At 36.1% G+C, this 20,974-nt stretch overlaps 2 protein-coding genes across 4 annotated transcripts; both read right to left on the bottom strand.

Moving 5' to 3' along the window:
- LOC109226181 (ubiquitin carboxyl-terminal hydrolase 24-like) lies at window positions 481-7,742 on the bottom strand. Of its 3 annotated transcripts, XR_002068016.1 has the most exons (7): window positions 7,315-7,742; window positions 4,782-5,626; window positions 4,373-4,617; window positions 3,472-3,614; window positions 2,376-2,663; window positions 1,988-2,065; window positions 1,810-1,901 (listed from the first exon to the last, which is right to left on the bottom strand). XR_002068016.1 is itself a non-coding variant. In XM_019390978.1 (6 exons), exons 1-6 carry the CDS (start codon window positions 7,327-7,329, stop codon window positions 860-862), a joined length of 1,614 nt encoding a protein of 537 aa, XP_019246523.1. In that variant the 5' UTR covers window positions 7,330-7,742; the 3' UTR covers window positions 481-859. The 3 variants fall into 3 exon arrangements, 2 of the variants coding, with proteins under 2 accessions (XP_019246523.1, XP_019246528.1); XM_019390978.1 differs by lacking the exons at window positions 1,988-2,065; window positions 2,376-2,663 and adding an exon at window positions 481-1,048 and having other exon boundaries at window positions 1,725-1,901; XM_019390983.1 differs by lacking the exons at window positions 1,810-1,901; window positions 1,988-2,065 and having other exon boundaries at window positions 2,076-2,663.
- LOC109226176 (NADP-specific glutamate dehydrogenase) lies at window positions 8,573-18,357 on the bottom strand. The gene is made up of 16 exons (XM_019390972.1): window positions 18,014-18,357; window positions 15,820-16,420; window positions 14,770-14,899; window positions 14,476-14,677; window positions 14,236-14,322; window positions 14,084-14,143; window positions 13,903-13,989; window positions 12,299-12,370; window positions 12,163-12,218; window positions 11,653-11,738; window positions 11,268-11,358; window positions 11,026-11,183; window positions 10,804-10,895; window positions 9,965-10,039; window positions 9,483-9,556; window positions 8,573-8,979 (listed from the first exon to the last, which is right to left on the bottom strand). The coding sequence occupies exons 2-16, from the start codon at window positions 16,376-16,378 to the stop codon at window positions 8,904-8,906; spliced, it is 1,905 nt and encodes a 634-aa protein (XP_019246517.1). The 5' UTR covers window positions 16,379-16,420; window positions 18,014-18,357; the 3' UTR covers window positions 8,573-8,903.

Genomic DNA, 20,974 nt, shown 5'->3' with positions numbered 1-20,974 from the left:
ATCCTAAATTTTCGAGCTGCTAATTTGAAATTCTAACATTAATTGTACTAAATTTCTGAACTGCTAATTTAGAATTCAGGATATAAAACTTCAAGACGTCGTGGCTAATCTTTAAATACATTTTCACTGTTTAAATACATTTTAAACTGTAGCTATATTTTAAATAACACACTTAAAAGTGACTATATTTCAAATTGCATGCTTAAATACATTTGAACAAATTGGCTAATCTTTAAATACATTTTCTACTGTGAATATATTTTAAATAGCATGCTTAAAAGTGGCTACCTAGTGTCATTTCCATTGTTTCGAACCCTTTCTGTCGGTCCAAAGAAGGCATTGAGGCTTGGAACAGCATATATAGGTGCATACTTTCTGCTGCTTGCTTTGGCTATTCCATTTCATTCTTAATCCTAGGCATCGCGGACAAAGAAAGGCATATAAACCACAATATATATTCACTTTGTCCCACCTTCCAGATAAAGCTATGCTTCAATTTAAACTAAAGTAAAGAGAAACTCGAATATCAAAAGAGTATAAAGAAATATCTCGACCTCATTCTCATTACATAATAGTCAAATTTTCCTAATATAATGAATCAAAGATCAAAAAAGGAAGACGAGGAAAGGAACAGCTCCAAACACAACTGGTAACAAAATTTCCATACATTTACCACACATGCCCTGGATGCCAATGGATGCTTCATTTTCCTAATGAGCACGTAAATGGAAACACAATAATGACTATCTAACACAATGGAGCACATAGCAGTGCAGATGCCTGAGGTGTGGCAATGTCCAATTGACTTCAGAATGTCTTCTGTCCCGCTCGGTTACCTGATTGGATTAAGACGTGTTGCCTATACTTGTTTATAGAATAGAACATAAGCTTGATCATGCAGCACTCTATTAATGGTAACAGCAGTAACAGAGGCATCATCAAATCGCAACCATTTCCCACTCTCGCTGAGACAATCGGCAGTATAATGCCCCTTAGAAGCTTCCCTCCCATGATGGGTTATTGTGGAAACAAGTTGATATTGTCGACCCTGCATGTAAAAACAACAACAAACAAAAGTTTCACCTCATGTCAATCTATGGAAATCATGCCATTGTAGAAGAATGTGTTGCTTCCTAGATAATTTGTACAAAAAGGTGATGATTTTTCACTTTTGGACCCAAGGGACGTCAACATGCTCTGTCGACAAGGTTTCTGACTTATGATGCATTACTCCACTTTAATAAATGACGACACTTAATTCCCCATGTGAGTTAGCTGTATGATCTATCCAAGTTTGCTCTATAGATATCTATGACTTCTAAAACCCACAAGGGTGTAATATATATTCACATTTAACACTTAACTGAATTATATGCCTACTATCATATATGCACAGTAGTTGATATATAAAATTAGTTCATTGAAGGTGAGGTATTTAGATTATAAGGGTTCAAGTATATCAGCTCTTTCGCTTGTACTTTCCCTCCTTCCCATGAATGAGACTTTTTCAGATAGACCAAACTTTCGATCAATTTAGTCTTCAATTACCAAAGATCTTGAAATTGCAACTTGAACAATTGAATCCATTCTATCTACAGTGACCTTCAAAATATTCCTTATAACACCATAAAATCGCAACCAGAATTATAAAATCAAAAATTAAATTGTTTCCCCCTGATAGGGATAGAGGGTTAACAAAGAACTTCATTAAATTTGAATATTACCTCAGTAGTCGAAGTAGCAAGCAAATCACGGCTTATCACTAGTTCAGGAGGGAATTGCACCGGTTTAAGCAGTTTAGTACTTCCGTGGCTTCCATAACCGAACCGCTTCAGGTGTAAAATCATCATCTTAGGAAGTGTCTGTATGCTGATGGATTTTCTGGCACTACCTGATCCAAACTGCAAGGAAATAAACTACCTGATGTTAGAGGTCAAAAACCAGCTAGTATCCTGCCTTTGATCAGCGATCACAACAATAACTATACCTCAGTCCCAAACAAGTTGGGATTGGCGATATGAATCCCCATTTCTTTCTTTAAGCTCAACTGATATCATCATTATTACTAAAATAAAATAAAAGTGAAAGTGAAAAATAAGATAAATGTATTATATAAATAACAATAACAACAACAACATAGCCAGTGTAATCCCACAAGTAGGGTCTAGGAAGGGTAATGTGTACACAGTCTTTACCCCTACCTTGTGCAAGTAAAGAGGTTGTTTCTGATAGACTCTCGGCTCAAGGAAAGCAAAGTCACAATAATATAGGAAAGAAATTACTAGTCATGGAAAAAACCCAGTAACAACAGCAAGATAATACGAAAATAGAAGCACAGGTCTTTCATAATAATAATAATAATAGAAGTTCTCTACCAAGTCTGAAACTCATTCCAACTAGTAGGTATCACCTATATGGATCTTTCTCTTCCATTATGTCCATCTTTAACTAAGTCTGCATTGATTCCAAGGATTTGTAGGTCTTTCGAGACAACTTCCTTCCATGTGATTTTAAGTCTACCCTGTGACCCTGTCCCCTTTTGACACCCTCCTTCAGCATAGTTCCACACCTACGGACCGATGCATCTGTAGGTTGATGCAGGACATGACCAAACCATCTGAAGACACTCTCATTTTATCCCCAATGTGTGCTACTTGCACCTTCTGCTGAATGTGATCATTTAAATCTGATCAGTGATCACTAAACCAGCAATAACTTGTGAATAATCAACCAATAGGAAAACAAAGTTAATCCTGATGACAGGTAGAAGGCTGATTCCACTCCTAAAAGTTGGAGGAGAGCAGCTGTGCAACTAAGGCATCAGATCTTATAAGGTTGAAAGATGCAAAGAAAGATATATCTGCAGTTAGAACTTGTTGTCAAAATATGAATGTAGCCGGGAGAACTGGAAAGGAATGGCCATGGAAAATCCTGTAGCAAATTATGATTGAACCTGTAAAACTAGTTGTTACTTGTTATTATGCGTGAAGCTTGTCTAACATAGGAATATTTGATGTTACCTATGAGGATTGCACAATGAAAATTCACAAAACTTGTTTTTTAAATTTTTGCAAGGGACATATGGTAAAGGTTTTTTAATAACCATTTTAGGGTTTCAGTTGGTGATGCAAAGAACTGGAGCTGGCATGGGAAAAAGGCTTCAAAACAACTGCAGAATACATGTCTCACAGTTCCAGTCTTCACTTCATGGACTCTCGAAGGAAAGGAACCCTAGATGATTTAAAGGAAAATTTAATCGCCTTTACAGATTGAAGGCTTTTTATCAAACAACCTTATCCTTTTAGTGTAATTTTCCATTTTGTAGGTGACGTACAGTCGTACATGAATATTTGGATTTCATAGGCTCCCCAAAAGATATAAGAGGAACAGCTTGACTCCGTACTGTAACTCATAACACTTTAAGAGCAGACACTACAAACCATAATGTCCAAAGGTAGCGGAACAATTTACCTTTCCTACTGTTGTTCTATATTCCTCGAGTGTCTCAGGAGCAGCAAATAGACGGAGAGCATCTTGAATGGTACGAACAGCCTCATGTGAAATATCAAGATGGAGCACCAAAAATGGTTGAACAGTGGCAGAGGGTTTGTTCCCTATAATAAATAAAGTAGATTCAAAATCTTAAACTCAATCCAAATTCAAAAATAGTTGAAACTTGAGAGAACCTCATTAGGTCAGACAAATTTCTCTTTCCTACGAAAAATAGATAAAAGACCACAACATCTAGTTGCTTGGCAAACGAGCTATTGCATTTGTCAGATTGAGAGCTTGTAATATAGCACATTTACAGTTTCTGAAACTAAAGATAATACTGTAGACTGGTTGCTGGGAAAAAGATAATTTCCTATGCTACAGCCAGAAGTCACCTTCCTCTGTTGCATTCTATGCGTCCTTTGACAAATTTACAATAAAGGCAGAATTGTTTTTTTGGTCATGCAATAGAGTTAATGATCAACCTATAGGTCATGTGCAATCTTTCTGCTAAAATAAAATCATGAAAAGTAGCAAACAAGAAATTGCTGGGATTTAGAGAGAAAACGAAGCTTCTTACCACTTTTCAAAAGCTACTTAATTTTGTGTAAATCCTTTTTTTTGTCTTAGAGGGGATATTTAACTTAAACTGATGATACACACTTCCTTTAACAGTTATCACAGTTGGACCAGGATTCACATGGGCAATCCAAAATGAGAAAATTTATGGAAATAACCAATTCCCAATTCTTAGATTTGACTAGTCCTTTTTCCAAAACTCAGGTAATACCCCTAGATTTGACTAGTCTTATGCTCTTCATAAGTAGCAGATGATCTTTATATAAGAAGCAAATCTCAATATTTATAAAAAGCACACTACCTCTTGCTTTAACAACACTCCGCAACTGCCCTCCGAAAATTGCACTTAATTTTGAAGGAACAAAGTCCTGAGTTCTTGTGACTGCAGATTTGTTCTTTGGGCCAACAGTTTCCCATCCCTCATCTTCTTCTGACGAAACAAGAGATGAATTTTTCCCACTTGAACCAGATTGCCCTTCAAGCTTTAGTAATTCACCATGCATCTGATCCATCACAAAACTCAGGAACTCTTGTGCATCTTCTTGTCTGGAAAATGTTAATAAAGGGAGTTTTGAGATACTTTACAAAGAGTTGACACATTTCTCCAATTTACACTAATCGATAAATGGTAACCTCAAGGTCTGTCACAACAAGTACATTGAAGAAAACTCCAGAAAAAAGATACTAAACAAGTGTAAATAAGTACAGACCTTGGCCTGCCGGAAATGGCTTTAGGCACATCAGGAGTAAATTTCTTCAGAACTGCTTCAAATACTGCTGGGCTGAAGGGTGTACCAACTTCAATACTGGTGGCATCTTTCTTCATTAAATTTGAACCAGGTACAGTAAACTGAGAAAGAAACCCCACAAATGCAGCTAATATTGGATATTCAACCTTGGAAATACTGTGTATGCTTAGACTTAGCAAAAGCTCAACAAAAGGCGAACATGACAAAAGAGCTTGTAATGTAGCATTAAGGAAGCATAAGTTCCCTGAGTTGATTAGACCCCGAGGTAGCAAGCCTGCAACATCAAGAGGCGCACCAGATACCTCCAGAGGGGCCTGTCCTGAATATGCACTTTTTGCTGAATTGCTAGTGAGCCCATTCGAATTTCCTTTATTTAATGGTGCACCATCATCTCGTCCAGCTGTACTAGACAACTTGTTAATGGTTTTACCCTCATCTTCCGACACACATAAATTGCTAAAGCCGATATTGTGTACCATTGCAGATCCTTCATGTCCATTGGCGTAGTAATCATTCTGGACATCTCCATTCTGTTTGATTTCTCTGAGTAAGTTATCTGTCTTTGGTTTCTCATGCCCAGCTTTCTGCTCCTTGAGAGTAGCAGAGGAATCTGAGCCTACTTTCTCTTTGGAAGAACCGTGTTGAGAATTGGACACACTGCTGAAACTTCCAAAAGATAATTCAGGCACCAATTTTGAAGAATTAACTATCACCTTTTCTTCCACGTGCTTATTCGCATCACAACCAGATGGCGGGTTCAGCAATGACTTCGTTTCATCTTCAGTAAATGAACCAAATAAAAATAACTGCAACATCAAGACAAAAGAAACAATGTTGGCTCTATCAGCGCTAACCAAAATGAGAGGAAAAGAAAAGGGCAGAATCAGAGGCAGTCAGTAATTTCTTTAACTAATTAAAGTATCACCGAACGCAGCACAACGGTCGAGTAAATCTACAGAAGCTGCAAAAACTACAGACTGTAATTCTGTCATATCATACCGTACCAATAATTATATCAAATATCCACCAATCATTCCGACACATCTAAAGCTCTTAACTATTCAAACAAAGTTAACAAGTCCAAACCACACTTAACACAATCACTTGACACAGCTAACGCCAAATCCATGTACCGAAGTCATTTTCTGCCTGCAATTGTAGCAGCTCCTTTTGAGTCTTTTACTGCCAACCCCATCAGTTCAAATCCGAATTAGCCTTCACAAGACTTGTGTAACCACTAATTTATTGACTTAATGCACCTAGCTAAATGCAGGATATCACTGCTCAAACCACTTCTTCTATTAGGATCAACGAATGTCTATTTAACATTGTATAGAAGGTTTAGCTTAGTTAGTTAGTATTTGTTTAAAGTTGTGCCCAAAAAAATTTGTTGACTTGATCATTAACTTGAATTCTTGTAAGTCTTTATGCCATGTCTTAGTAATATAAAAGTGATCAAGTAAAAATACAATAGGCAGGAATGAACCCTGGTCTTTCATACTCCGTGCAGAGGCGGATCTAGGATTTTTATAACATGGGTGCACCACTAAAAAAGGAGAAAAAAGAAAGTATTAAGTGGGATTTGATCCCTAGTCCTCTAGGTAAATAACTCATCATTCAACCAAGTGCACCATTAAGCCTCTTTGGAGCATGGGTGCCACCAGAGAATACTAGACCAATTCCAAAAAAAAGTGTACATAAAATACCTAGTTTGACGGAAAGACCATGGGTTCACGTGCCCCGTCAATTTGCCTACAAATCCGCCCCTGACTCCGTGGTAAATAGAATATACCAGCAAAGCGCAAGTAACCACAGTAATTGGTCACTACCACAAGCCTGAGATATTCCCAAGTGATCTTACGTAACTTAGCACTGGACCACTTCCTACTAGACAAGTATCCATAAAGACAACCATGTGGAGAAAAAGGGAAATTTTTAGGACTCTTTTACTTTGCAGCAAGAAGCCATTCAACCATTAACTAAAATCTTTCTCTAACAGCATATCCATCTGACAGAAACATAGATTTATTTTTCACTTCCTAGGTCATCCACAACAACCACATACCATAAAAACCAAACTAGCAATCAATAACAGTAAAAATATAAACCAAAAAAAAAAAAACAGTCCGCAACTCAAAGAACATACTTCCCCCCCCCCCCCCCCCCCAAAAAAAAATGCACATCATCACAAACAAATTGCTTACAGCCAATAATAACCAGACAATGATAAACCTATGAACCATCCCAAACTTCTAAAGAATTGATTTTTATCCATAACTCAAAACAATCAAACATCATAATTCCACTCAATCACCATATATCAGAAACAAAGTGCAGTCTTTACCTTACTCAGGCATCCACAATATGAAGGCCACAAACCACAATATTACAACCACAACTCAAGAACCAATTTTGTCCATAATTCAGAACATTCTAGAATTACCAAAAACCCACCAAAAGCAAAAGAGAAACATCAACAATCAATAATACACACCTTAGAATCACTCATGCTGTGCAGAAAATTGTAGGGTGGAACTCAAAAACCACTAAAGTAGACAACTTTATAGGGAACTTATGAAAAATTAGCCTTGTTGCTGCAGACATGAAATAGGAAGAAACAAAGAAGGAGAAACAGAGCATTTAGTATTAGCTGAAGTGGATCCGATTATGAACGGGAGAAGCATCGAACAATTCTAATAAACGCAGAATTATGAGACCAACAAGGACAAGGATTGGAATATATAGGGATTTTGGAGGGTTTTGTTTTTCGTCTGTCCGACTGTCCCTAGTTGTGTGTGTGTGTTTTAGGTCAGTGGCTTAGGTTGTAGGTTTCTTTTGGGGAAAAAGAGGGTGCCGATCTCCTTATATACGTCGGCTTTTTTATACTGAGCAAATTCCAGTTTTTGTATACAGTGCATACCGACCTCGAACTCAATAATACTCCTCTGAATTTTTAGTTATTACACACACTTGGTGCGCTTTGACTTTCTTCAAAATTCTGTGCGGGTCATTTGGTTTAGAATTTAAATTATGTAAAAATTGGTAATACAATAATTTATAATGAATTTATTAGTATTGTATTTGGTTATTTTATTAAATATTATTACACATTAACAAAATAAATTATCGGTTATTACATAAAAGATTATTTTTATCATTTAGTTGTTTTAGTCATGTATTAGTAATCCTCATATTCTTATATCACATTTTATCCTCCATAAAATAATATTACATTACCGCATAATTTACTCGAGTATTAGTTATGTGTAAAGACTAAATGAAACTAAACATCACACAAATAACGTTAACTTTTATGTGGCGACTCTTTTTTCCACTTCTCCCAACTAAAAGTCAAATGCTTGAACTATTGCCAACTGAACTTCAAAGGTTACAATTTCTGGTTATGTCAATAGTTGTGCATCTCTTAGATTGGATAATTTTTCACTTATTTAGCATATATGCGGCTCTTAACTTTAAATTTCAACTTCTTTTGTCCCTAAAGAAAAAGATATTTTCCAAGTCCAAGGTTCAAAAAAGGTCCAGTTGTTTTTAGTGCAATAATAAAACTTCTCCATTATTATTAATAATAAACTTAATATCGTTTCACGCTTTCTTTTTGGCAATTCATAAATTCAATCCAAGAAAAAGTATAATAATACATCCATATTCAGATCAAAACACCTAAAATATTTCTTTTGGTGTATCCAACTAATCAGAGTGTTCCCTTGCCTTTTTATCTTTGAAAAGGTTTATTGGAGTCCATCCAAGTTATAAGGATTTCCTTGCTGAAAACTTAAAAGTCCATCAACCCCACAATACCAAGTGTTTGCTTTCACAATTACTTTTTGTATTTCAGCAGCTAACTAAACCTTGCTAACATAGAAATGTAGTACATCCTACACCAAAGCTTTGACATTAACTAACCTACATAATACATGTACACTACAATGACAAACATATATTCCTCCCACCATCTACAATATCAAGCACTGTATAAGATCCTGGTCCACCATACTTTTTATTTGATGTCAAATAAAAAGTAATTAAATATGATATTTAGCTATATCAAGAAAAAGCTGCAATTTATACACATCCTTGGTCCACCATACCGTTGGCAATCGTTAGGAAAGCAGAGATCACTGCTCCATGGACCAACGCCCTGCAAATATCACAACAACCTATTGAATCGAGCTAGCATGTTTGAACAAGATAATATCCACGCGAGCAATGTCTATCACAAAAATCCAAAAGGATAATAGAACATTTCAAGGGAAAAAAACAACAATCTTGTTAAGAAAAGAACTGAAGAGCATTTTAGAAAGAATATTTCATGCTTTATGTAGAAAGAAAAAACAAAAACACAAAAAGACATTATTCATAATATAACAAAGCACAGGAACAATTTCCTTCAAACTGTTCAATATAATTGTTGTAAGCGCTACAACAACAACAACCCACTAATATCCCACAAGTGGGGTCTGGGGAGGGTAGTGTGTACGCAGACCTTACCCCTACCCCGACGGAGTAGAGAGGCTGTTTCCGATAGACCCTCGGCTCAAGAAGACGGAAAGAGACAATTGTTGTAAGCGCCTATTTACTAAATCCATAAAATTGCACATAAAGACCACTTTTTTGTGGTGTTAGTTTTAGGCAAAAACTTACTCTGGACTTTCCTTTTGATAACCAAAATCTGTTGCCGCTTTTAGGGCTCTCTGGTATGTCTGTTTCATAGCCTCCTGCAGCAAGCAAGAGATCCATCCTCACTGTTACTAGGGATGACATTTGCATTAAAATGGAAAACAGACAAAAGAAACACCTGCAACTATACAAAACCTCATCTAGAGACAACTAGTGTTGGTTCACAGAATATTTACGGACAACAAGCATATGATAAAATGCTACATGAAGATGATTAACAAGAGGATATTCTTTCACAACTGACTCCAGCACATGTTAATTTTTGTTGGCTAGACCACGAGTAGGAAAAGCATAACAATTTGCTTTGATTGGCACTTGCTCCAACTAAATATATTTGAATTATCAGAAGCAAACTGATGAGCTTTATCATATTGACACTTCTACCCCTCTACCCCCCCACCCCCAAAATAAAAGCTCCAGTTCTGCATCAAGATTTAAGTGCTAACCTGTAATTTAGACTCAAAATCCTCTGGAGACCAGTTTAAATTACACTCTTTCAGCTCAAGTTCCCCTGCAACAACCTGCGATTGATGGTCAGAAATTTTATCCATCCAAGAAAATGGACACAATGAAGTTGCAGAAAGGTCAGTCCACAACAGAAGAAAATATGGGAAACCTCGTCCATGTTATTATGAGCATCTCAAGATATAAAACATATGTTGATACAAATTGGTGTTTCATGCTTGTTGCACCAACTTTCTTGCTAAACTTATGTCTAACGCAAGCTTCACAAAATTACTTCACAAGCTCTATCTCATAAAAGGGATGTCAAAAATGAGACATCACAAAAGAAAAGTTAATCAAGTAACGTGGAAGAAATTGGAAATGAATCTTTTGTCAAGCATTAAATAGGACATCAAACGTGTGAGATGCCCTCGCAGGAAGCCGGTTAACTACAGGACAGTCTCCAAAATCATTTCTTGTGTAAAAGTAAAATTGGGATCGAATGAAGAGAATGTTGCTTCCATCTCTCATTCCCATTCATGAGTTGAACAAAATTGAACCATTTTTTTCACAGTTACCAAGACTTTCATCCTTAACCTTACTAATAATCCATCAACAGTCGAAATTAGAGTTTGAAATTTCCTACTTTAGCATTATATCTTACCCATGTTGGAAGACCCAAGCCAGTATTACTGTCACATAGAAGCATAAGCTTACTTTGAACGCAAAAAAGATAGTAGAAATACATAATGACTTCCGTTGCAAATTCAGGTAGTGTTTGCTACTTTTCAACAAGTGAGTTACTTATCATGAACAGACTAGTGAGGAAAGTAGATCCTACCCCTCCAACACCAGCAGCCATAGAAGGAGCAACTAGGACATTAGCCTTTCTCAAAACATCAACTGCCTCAGCGGTACATGGCATAATGGAGCCTAAAAATGAACAGGAATACAGTTAAAGCGTTAAAAGAAAGGAACGCCACTTACCCACTCACTATATGGGTAGGAATCCTGGACAATAATAACAAACGAGTGATAATGATAACAGGAGGTTGACCAATACCTTCTACAAGTATATGACAACCAGAGTTAACCAAGTTAATGGCGTCAGATTGATTAATTTCATTCTGTGAGGCACATGGGAATGCAACATCACACCTTTCACTCCAAGGCTTAGCTTCATCATAGTACTTTGAGCGAGCATAAGTCTTTGAGTAATCTCTGCAAAAGTACTTGTAAGTATGCCATTTATTCAAAATCTCAAAGGTATTTGTCTACACAGCTATTGTGGAGAAAAAAACAAACCTTAAGCTTCTCTGCTGAGTTTTGATTTCTCTCAGGAAAGATATCTTTAAGAAATCAAATCCATCTTCATCCACCAGATAACCCTTTGAGTCTGTAAAATCATAATTGGCAAATTTAATAATTTAAGTATCATATTGTACCTGCACCAAATTAGTGGTGCAATGAACTATCACTCTCACCTTCTGGAAGAGAACATCTGTGACAAGCATAAACTGAATGTTCGGTGATTCCTAAATATAAGTTCTAAGCCAAGCCAAAATATAAAAATGAAAGAAGGTAGGTCGCAGGCTGTACTGGTTGATATTGGAATACAGATTTTTTAGAGAACGCCTCTAAGTTCACCATTCAAGCTGAAAAAGATTTCAAAAGAAATCAGAAAGTTTACCAGATACGGTGATGGGAACGGCCCCGTAAGCAATGAGCTTCTCTAGGACATGCATTGCAATCTTTCCAGAACCACTAACTGCACACCTGAACATAAAGGACGTTACAAGCATTATTTCTGATAACACCCGCAAATACCAAGAGCAAACAGCTTTCTCTCTCTACTTATCGATACCTGCCAATGCAAATAGTTTCGAAGCTCATAATTTAAATGCCTTGGAGGGGTCAGGCTATAATGACCTAATTACGTGCCACCTATAATGTCGGACGGTATAAATATCTACATGCTACCCACTCATGTCTTCTGACAAAGAGATCTCCGTGAATTTCTAACAGGCTTGCCATTTTTCAGCAATGCCCATAATGTAGGTGGATGCTCATAATAACAAACAGATCCAGTGACATTGCCATTCATGAGGATCAGTAAAAGAAGCCCCAAACATTAGGCTATTTTGCTCTTATATTTCTGATTTCAAACAGAAGGAAATCCATCATTTGGAAAGGATGGTACCTTAAACCTTTTAGTTCTTTGTTCATGTCTGCAAGCATAAGCTGTGCAAAGAAAACCTAAAGTTTGCAACAGAAATTAGTTGGCAGGAATGAGACAGGTATTTGACAAATTAAACCAACATAAGAAGAGACTCCACCAATCCGTAGCCAGTAGCCTCAGTTCGAAGACTGGAGCCTGACCAATTTACTCTAGGTCCTGTAAAACTTCCCTGCATAACGTGGAACGTGTATCAATTTAACTATTCATAAAATTAAAAAGAAAAGAAAGAGGAGAACAGAAAGGAGAATGTGTATAATCATTTGGATGATATACAACACATTCAAAGGAAAAAGGTCGAAAAAAAACTTCTTGCTCAAAAGCATTAAATCTGGCGGTTCACCCATGAAGAACTGTTAATTATCTATTATTAATATCTCTAACTACATCAAGCGCTTCAGAATTATGCTTCGTTTATATGATTGGCACAGCTGTTAAACGGGTGTTACCATGAACCCTTAGTCAGTTAAAGACGTGTAGAAACAACAAAAAGAGAATAAAATGAAAAAAGTAATATTTGACAGATAGCAATGTTTTATCTAGAAGAGTAGGAACCCCTACAGGAAGGACTAAAACCCCTACATGAGTGTTATCTATATCTTGACTTATTACAAGGACAACCAAAAACAACTTCCATATATATACTTGTAAACAAATACTTACCCGGACCATTTTACATGACAGGGTTTAATTGGAGCAAGGAGTTTAATAAGTTAGATCTACCTGTTTATATCAATTGGCACATCAAATCATTGTTTAAAAATTCTTAGATGTGAATTATCATTGTTGGAAGTGAGTCAAACATTTTGAGACATACCTAAATGGAAAACTGAATCACAAGAACCGGCACAATAGTAGTAATAATTAAATCTGCAAGTGTAAAAGAAGCCCTAAAATCATACAATTGAAAAACTTGCTTAACAGCTTTCGGTAACTTGCCCAAACTACCGAAGAAGCTCAAAAAGGATACCAACAAGTGCCTTGTGGTTGTGGACTTACGAACGAGGGAAATGCATGCACATTAGAACTTTCAATTGACTAACTGATAGAGATGCTCCTCATTAGATCAACAACAAAGCCAATTAGTGGCTTTTTGTTGAAAATAGCAGAGCCTTCTCCATGAACTATTAGTCCTTCAGCCCAATGAGATCATAAGAAGGAGACAGGCATACTTTCAGGAATTTATTTTTAGTTTTGCAGCTTTGTACATAACATAATGCTAAAAAAAGGGCAGCCCGGTGCACTAAGCTCCCGCTATGCGCGGGGTCCGGGGAAAGGGCCGGACCACAAGTGTCTATTGTACGCAGCCTTAACTTATTAAAAAAAATGACATAATGCTATGTACAGAATCCCCTCTTGTCCTCCTCACTTCATCTTCAGCAGAAATGACAATAATAACACAGTTCAGAAATCCATCAGATGGCATTCTCTTCTCTTCTACTTTTTCTCTTTTTTGAGTTAAAATATCAAGATCATTTAGCTTAGATCTGTATTCTGCTGTCACCCTACGAAATTCAGAAAATCTCATATAATATGTGAATTATTAGCCTCTTGATTCTCGTAATACGTTTAAGGATGTTAGGCTGTTAGTTTGTCTGGTCTTGATACAATTCTTATCCATGGTCACATTAGGTGCAGAAAACAAAAGAAATGGAAGGAACAGAATAAGATGATCTGAAATATCAAAAAATTAACCATCTTCACCTGTGAATGACCAGCCAGTCGTCGATATTGTCCATGCAGAAAGCCCATTTCCCGAGTACCAACACCCATCTCCTCTGAAGGAAGATCCTACATGATTAGATAATAATCAGACTACAGAAACAAGATATGATTTGACAGGAAACTCAAAGTAAAATAGACATAGAAGTTAGTCTTTAGCTACCTTTTCAGGACCCAAATAACGATACAATTCATTCATAAAACTCTGGCAAAATCGCATGACCTACAGTGAAGTAGGCAGGACGTAGAAGAAAGATTAACGCTTGAAAACAAATTCGTGATTAGAAATCAACATGGTTAAACATAAACATATACCTCACTATCACTTTTGCCTTTAGGATCAAAATCACTTCCACCTGAAGAACCCCCAAGTCGGTAAGGCGACAAGGCATTTTTCAAAGTCTACCAAAGGAGAGCAAAATAAAACATTATGAGAAGCAGCAAACTTTCTCAATTGAACTGCACATCATTGCTTGTACTCTTTAAAGAAATTATACACACATTACGAGTGTTTGCATGTAAATTAAGAGAGTACGATAATTAGCAGAAGATCACCTGTCCAAAGCTAAGAAATTTGGCAATACTCAAGTTCATCGATGGATGGAAACGGAGACCACCCCTGCATGGACCTAGAGTCTGATTAAAATGAACCCGAAACCCACGGTTCACATGCGTCTCACCCCTATCATCAACCCACGGCACTCGAAAAATAATTGTGCGCTCAGGTTCTAATAACCGCTCCATAGTGCTTACGTAACTAACATAGTAAAATATTCTCTTATCAGAGTTGTAATAAAAGTTGTAATGATTACTCTTTCATACATATGGTTTATTCTCAAGACAACTTACCTTGAGTTTTTTGAAATGACTCTTTCTAAAGCATGAACCGCTTCTTGAACAGATTGTATGAACTCTAGTTCATGAGGATCCCTTTTTAATGCAGCTTCAATGATCGATCCAGCCGTTTTTGACATAAGCGCTTTTTTAGGAATTACAACAGCAATGAAAAAGTCAGAAAAGAATCTTAGTCGCTAGGAACAAAATCCCACATCTACACAAACAAACAAGAATGAATGTGAAATGACAATCTGATACACACATACATACACGTGTGTATATGTGTGAATGTTCAAGGTGATAACAAATTGACTTCAGTGGTTATTGTCTCACTTTTATAAAACAGAGCACAAAAGTACTAAACAAAGATATACCTGTGATTCTAAACACTAGTCACAAATTTACAACTCTATCCCTCAATATGGAATAGAAGATCAAAACCAATTTTTGGCCCACCATTCCCATACTTGAGATCACCCAACTACTTCCAACATAAGAGTCAGTTTAGTATGTCAATTAATTAATTTGCCTACTCAATAGTCGTACAAACCCATGCAAGCATACTGGATAAAATTAACCTGTTCTAGAGACTTCTGAACTTCGCAAAAGTGAAAGGCATAATCTTCCAAAGGGATATAATAAGAATAAGATCCAGGGAAAGACTTAAGTTGGACAATTTACAAGTTTTTGCTTAGATTAGATATTAACAAAATAGCTGCTGCTACCACTGACATCAAACTCATATATTTCAATTTTTAGGGGTAGAGTTGGAATATATGAACTCCTCAAGGAAAAAAGAAGAAGAATTTGAAACCTAATTAACAACAAATACGGTTTCTACATACGGCAGAAAATTAAACTATGTGTACTTGATGACCTTCTAAAGCTATCATCAATATACAGCAAGAGGAGGTATGAAGGAAAGAGTGATGTTCTTGAAAATGGTTGACAAATTAAATAATTACTGCTTTAGAAGTCCCACACAATTTTTAAAATAAAAACAAAAGTGTAAAGGATAAGGTGGAATAGAGCCAACAAAAAAAAAATTAAAAGGGAAATTACCTTTAACATATATAGGTTTATCAACAACTATCTTATCTTTGGATGCCATTTGGAGACGAAGAGCTTCTTTGTGAAGTAAACTATTATTATGCTCCTCCAGAGCACTCATCTGCATGTTTCGACTGCCTTCATTTCCATAAGGATTCCTCCTGTGCTTCCTACCATACTCTCTGCAAACAGAGCAGAATATCCTTGCTGTGCCATCTTTCATATCAACATACGCCCACTTATATGTATCTGCCCACTCCTCTCTCCATCTTTTAACAACCTTCTTTTTCTTTTTCACTGGTTGAGTCTTCAACAAATCCTGATTCACTCCGGAAGCTTGATGAATCATCATCTGCTTGGTCTCATCATGCTCTTCGCCCGCAGATTCTTGTGGTGGAACATTAATCAAAGTGTTATTACTAAATGAAGGGTCATCATCCCCAGGCCCTATTTCCAAATCAATTTCTTCTCCTATCTCTCTCACTACAAGATGATGCCTCTGAGCCTGATGTATTAAGTTCATGTCATCCATTGTAGAATTCATCCCACCCCCACCAGTTGGAAGCAGCATTCAGCATGACAATTTACACACAGTATGATTCAGTCAGCTCGGCTGCGAACATAATACACACTAATAAATCTACTGGATTAAATTTCAAAATACTCCAACAGCATTAAGCATTAAAAGTTGAACAGTGAATCACACATCCAAGAGCATTATGAATTTTCTTCTCTGTGTTCAGGTTCAGAATTCTGGAGCCTAAGCGTGTGCCTATTGTGTATCTCTATTTACTGAAAGACCAGGCTCCGCAGTCTCCATTAGGTAAAATAAGAAGGAAACAAGGGGGATGAGGAAGAAAGAGAAACCAATTAGATTGAGATTATAATATTTTATAAACCTTCCGCACGACCTACCAACGATATTTTATGAATGCACTAGCAAGTCCTATAAAGTCAAAATTCAAAGTAAAATATAATCAAAAATTTATTACAGAGCAATCGTCCAGCACTCTTAATTCATGAAATGGAATTTGTATTGCACATATCCCACTTCCAAAAGTTACCTAAAACCTACTGACTGGATATAAAGTGTCCTCATGAGTAATATGAGAAACTAAATTGAAAGGACAGAGAACAATAAGGAGGGAACAGTTAAATAGAAAATCATCACTTAAATACAATATATTAGGTGCCATATGTTGCTGAAGACAATGCACTACAAACAAAATTGCTAAAGCAGATGCAACATTTTACTCTGAATGCAAAGCTCATGTTCTAGAAAAACATTAATAATTATGGTAAAACAGTTATGATCATCATCACTCAACACAAAAGTCACTTAGCAATTATTTTAGTTCTATTACTCAATGTGCTTGGTCAATACAAGAAAAATATGGTGCAAGGGAGGGTAAAAAGGCAAGCTTTTCAGAGGTAAATGCATATCTCTTAACCATAAGAATAGCTTAAACTTCTAGGCAATTCGAGATGCAAACATCAACCTATGTAAACTTGGGCCTAAAACCCTTCGGCATCATGGACAGTGGCGGAGCTAAGAGGAGTGAACTGAATAATTACGTGTGCAAATAGGACAAAAATGATTTTTTAGGTTATATATAAATTGTTAAAGGGGAGCCTTGGAGCCACGGTAGAGTTGTCTCCCATGTGACCTATAGGTCACAGGTTCGAACCGTAGAATTAGCCACTTACGCTTACGTCAGGGTAGGCTGCCCTTTTTTAATAAATTATTGAATCCTATAAGGAAAAAGTCTAGTGATGTGGCAAAGGGGGTTTAACAATTGCTTTGGATCACAGGTTCCAATCCCATATGTGACATTCTATTGTTGTTCTGGATCCACTTGTTCAGAATTCCTGGTTCTGCCACTTGTCATGGATATTAAATCACACTATAAAACCTATTAGGCCCTCTATTGAAGTATCTTTAAGCTTTCTACTAGCCAATTCGATTTGATTATCATATTAAAGAAAAGAAAAAAGAGAGTCCAGAGCTTCACATGAATGCCATGCATGAAACCTGAATAGCAATTAGATTATAAAAAAAGACACAAGCTTTAAGATGTCCACAAAAGATATATATTTCACCCAGAATCACCAAACACAGATGAAAACTTCTAAATCCAAAATGAAATATCCACAAACGAAAAAAGCAATCAATTGAATAATCGAATTAAAACAGAAATGTTGGGACCTCAATAAGGAGCTCCGAACTTCTAAGTCCTTTTGAGAAAATTGCCTCAGTCAGGTTCTTGTTTCAAGCTCACTGGAGTATAATTCTCAAATCTTCCTCTTCTACAAGAGCTGCTGGTGGTTAAATGGTAATTCCAACTGTAGAATGCTATAAATGGGTTAAACTGAATTTTCTGCAAGAGAATCACGGGGTAGTATACTATAGGGGCTATTAAATTTGCTATAGAGTTGTCAATTTGGCGACTTCAGTGACTCGCTCTCCAAATTGGGATTTTGGGGAAGAAAGGGGGTGAATATTGAAGAGGACTAATTTGGATTCTTTTTTGGGGAACAGAAAAGCAATGGCGATGGGCAATTCTTTTAATTTTTTTTTCTAATTTTTATTCTATTAATATTATTTATATAAAATCTAATAATAATTGGGTCCACTTTCATAAAATAGAAACTATATACATTTCTTTTATCAACAACAATAAACCATTATCTGGTAATCTACTATTTAAATTTATTTGTATTTTAAATGATGTCAACTTCTTCATGGAATCAGTTGAAGTTTATTAAATTTCATAACATATCTAGTAATTTTTACATTCCTATCACATTTATGAAACCTTTTTACCCTACATGTTTAAGGTTTGAGTAAATTACATTTAGTATATTAAATTATCATTTATATACCATAATTTAAAAAAGGAATATAATTAATAGGCATTTATATGAGGCATAATTATAGGACTTCCCACGTTTCTCTTTCCTTTCAATTCAACCCCACCCCCTCCGCACGTTACCCCTAACTCCCCCCTCCCCCCACGTTTTACCTTCACTCCCTCACGTTCTGCGTATGTTTTCTTCTTTACAGAACAAAAGTTACCCACATTCTTCATTTTTCTCCATTTAAATTCTTATTCTTCAAAATTCTTTCCCATTTTTAGTCAAGTTTAAGTTAAACTATGAAGAACATCAAATCTCCCAAAAAAATACCTAGAAAAACGACAGTAGGTGATATCCCCTCTTTCGATTTGGGTGTTTTAACACCAAAATCACCACAAAAATCCCTAAAATCTACACATGCAATGGAACCTACTACTCACAGTTCATCTCCTAGACAAATCCGTGCCGAGAATAGAACAAAGCATTTGCACGATGTCGATGCTAGAGGCAGTGGTACACCAGGCGGCAAACAACTCAAAAGAAAGGATAAAGAGCTTTGTGTAGATGACGACTTTGTTAACGATGTCCCTAAAATTCCAAGAGTAAAAAAACCCAAGTTGTCTCCTGCTTCCTCAAAGCAAAAATCGAAGAAACAATCCAAAAATCTCCCCAAATTGGTTCAAAAAAAATTTTGGCGAAGGTAAACATTTATTATTTTCGTTTCCAGTTTTGTAATTTTGTTTTGGATATCAAAATCTCTGTTTTAAGTGTTTTGGTAAATTGTAGATTAGTTGTCTTAATTTTGTAGATTGATTGTAGTTGTGATTTTCTACAGTTTATAATTGTAGTTATTTTGTAGTTGTCTTGTATTGCAATTGTCGTTAGCTTTTAAATTTTGAAACAGAGATGTAGTTACTTTCTTCTTCCTGCATTTTTGTAGATAATTTTTATATTTGTAGATGTCTTGTAGTGTTTTGTAGTTATGTGGATAGGCTGTATTTTTTTGAAGCAATTATGTATGTATTTTTTCTTCCTCATTTGTTTTTAGCTATTTGCGTAGTGATGGTGTAGTTATATGTAGATAATATGTAGATTAATGCTTCATTTTTATGCATTTTACTAATGTGAACTAATTTATCATTTTGTGCAGAATGGACATTATTTTACGCCACATAATGTGGATTATGGTGTGCTTAGATTCCACACTTTGTGTGATCCTAGCATTCCTGGCCAGATAAAAGAGTTATTGTCTCCAAATGCTTTAAAGCTTTTTAAAAATAATTGTTTTGGTTACTTACTGTCTCTCCCCTCTATTTGCATGCAAAACCAAGCTATTCATCTCCTCATGAAGTATAAACTGTCTAAGTCTAATGAATCATTTTTTTCAGTCAACTTGAAGGGGGGAAAATTAAATTTTTCATTGAGAGAGTTTGGTTTAATTACTGGTTTAAATTGTGTGAATCAGTTTTCAGATTATGGATACACTTCTAGTTATGTTAGCAAGTTAATGAATAGCTATTTTTCTAACAAAAAAAGAGTAGAGAAGTGGTATTTGAAAAACATAGTGACAAATAGATCTTGGGTAAACGATGAGGATGCAGTCAAGTTGTGAATTCTTTATCTTTTGGAATTTTTTGTTTGCCCTTCTGACAAAGACCATGTGTCTTTTATAGACAACTTTAGGTTCTATTTGGTAGAGTCTGGACGGTTTGAGTCATACCCGTGGGGTATTAAATCGTTCAATCAGGTTATGGAATCCGTTAGGCATCGTCTAAATCCCCGTGTACATTCTTATCTCATACGGGAATGCTCATTAGCCTTGCAAGTGTGGCTTTATGAGTGTTACTCGACCGTCAGCACGGAGCTTGCTACGAGGTCTCCTGACTCAATACCTCGCATGTTAAGATGGTCAGCTACTAAGGGGCAAATTTGGTTAACTGCCTTTGAAGAGAAGATGATCAAGCCTGAGTGGATTAAGGTATTTTTTTCAGTTTTGGTTACTGTCTACATTTACCTTCATAATATCTACAAATAGTCTACATTTTCTTCTTTAGTGGAACTAACTTTTTTTTTCATCATTCAGTTCACAAGCATGACTGAATCTGGAGAAGAGATTGGAGTGCTTACTCTGCCAAACAAGATTGAGTATGAAGATGAACAAGGTGCACAATCATCAGAGGTTCCAAATGTTGATTCTCCAACATTGGAACCCAAACATACAGATTGTCAAGAGGACAAGGAATCTGTGGCTAAGAAGCTCAGGAAGCTGGAAAAGGAAATTCAGTAGGTAATATTATTAACTACAATATAT

The sequence above is a fragment of the Nicotiana attenuata genome, chromosome 1 (assembly GCF_001879085.1).
Source record: "Nicotiana attenuata strain UT chromosome 1, NIATTr2, whole genome shotgun sequence".
In the NCBI taxonomy this organism is placed as follows: domain Eukaryota; kingdom Viridiplantae; phylum Streptophyta; class Magnoliopsida; order Solanales; family Solanaceae; genus Nicotiana; species Nicotiana attenuata.
Note: the sequence above shows the minus strand (reverse complement) of the source record. Positions and strands in the feature narration are given on the sequence as shown.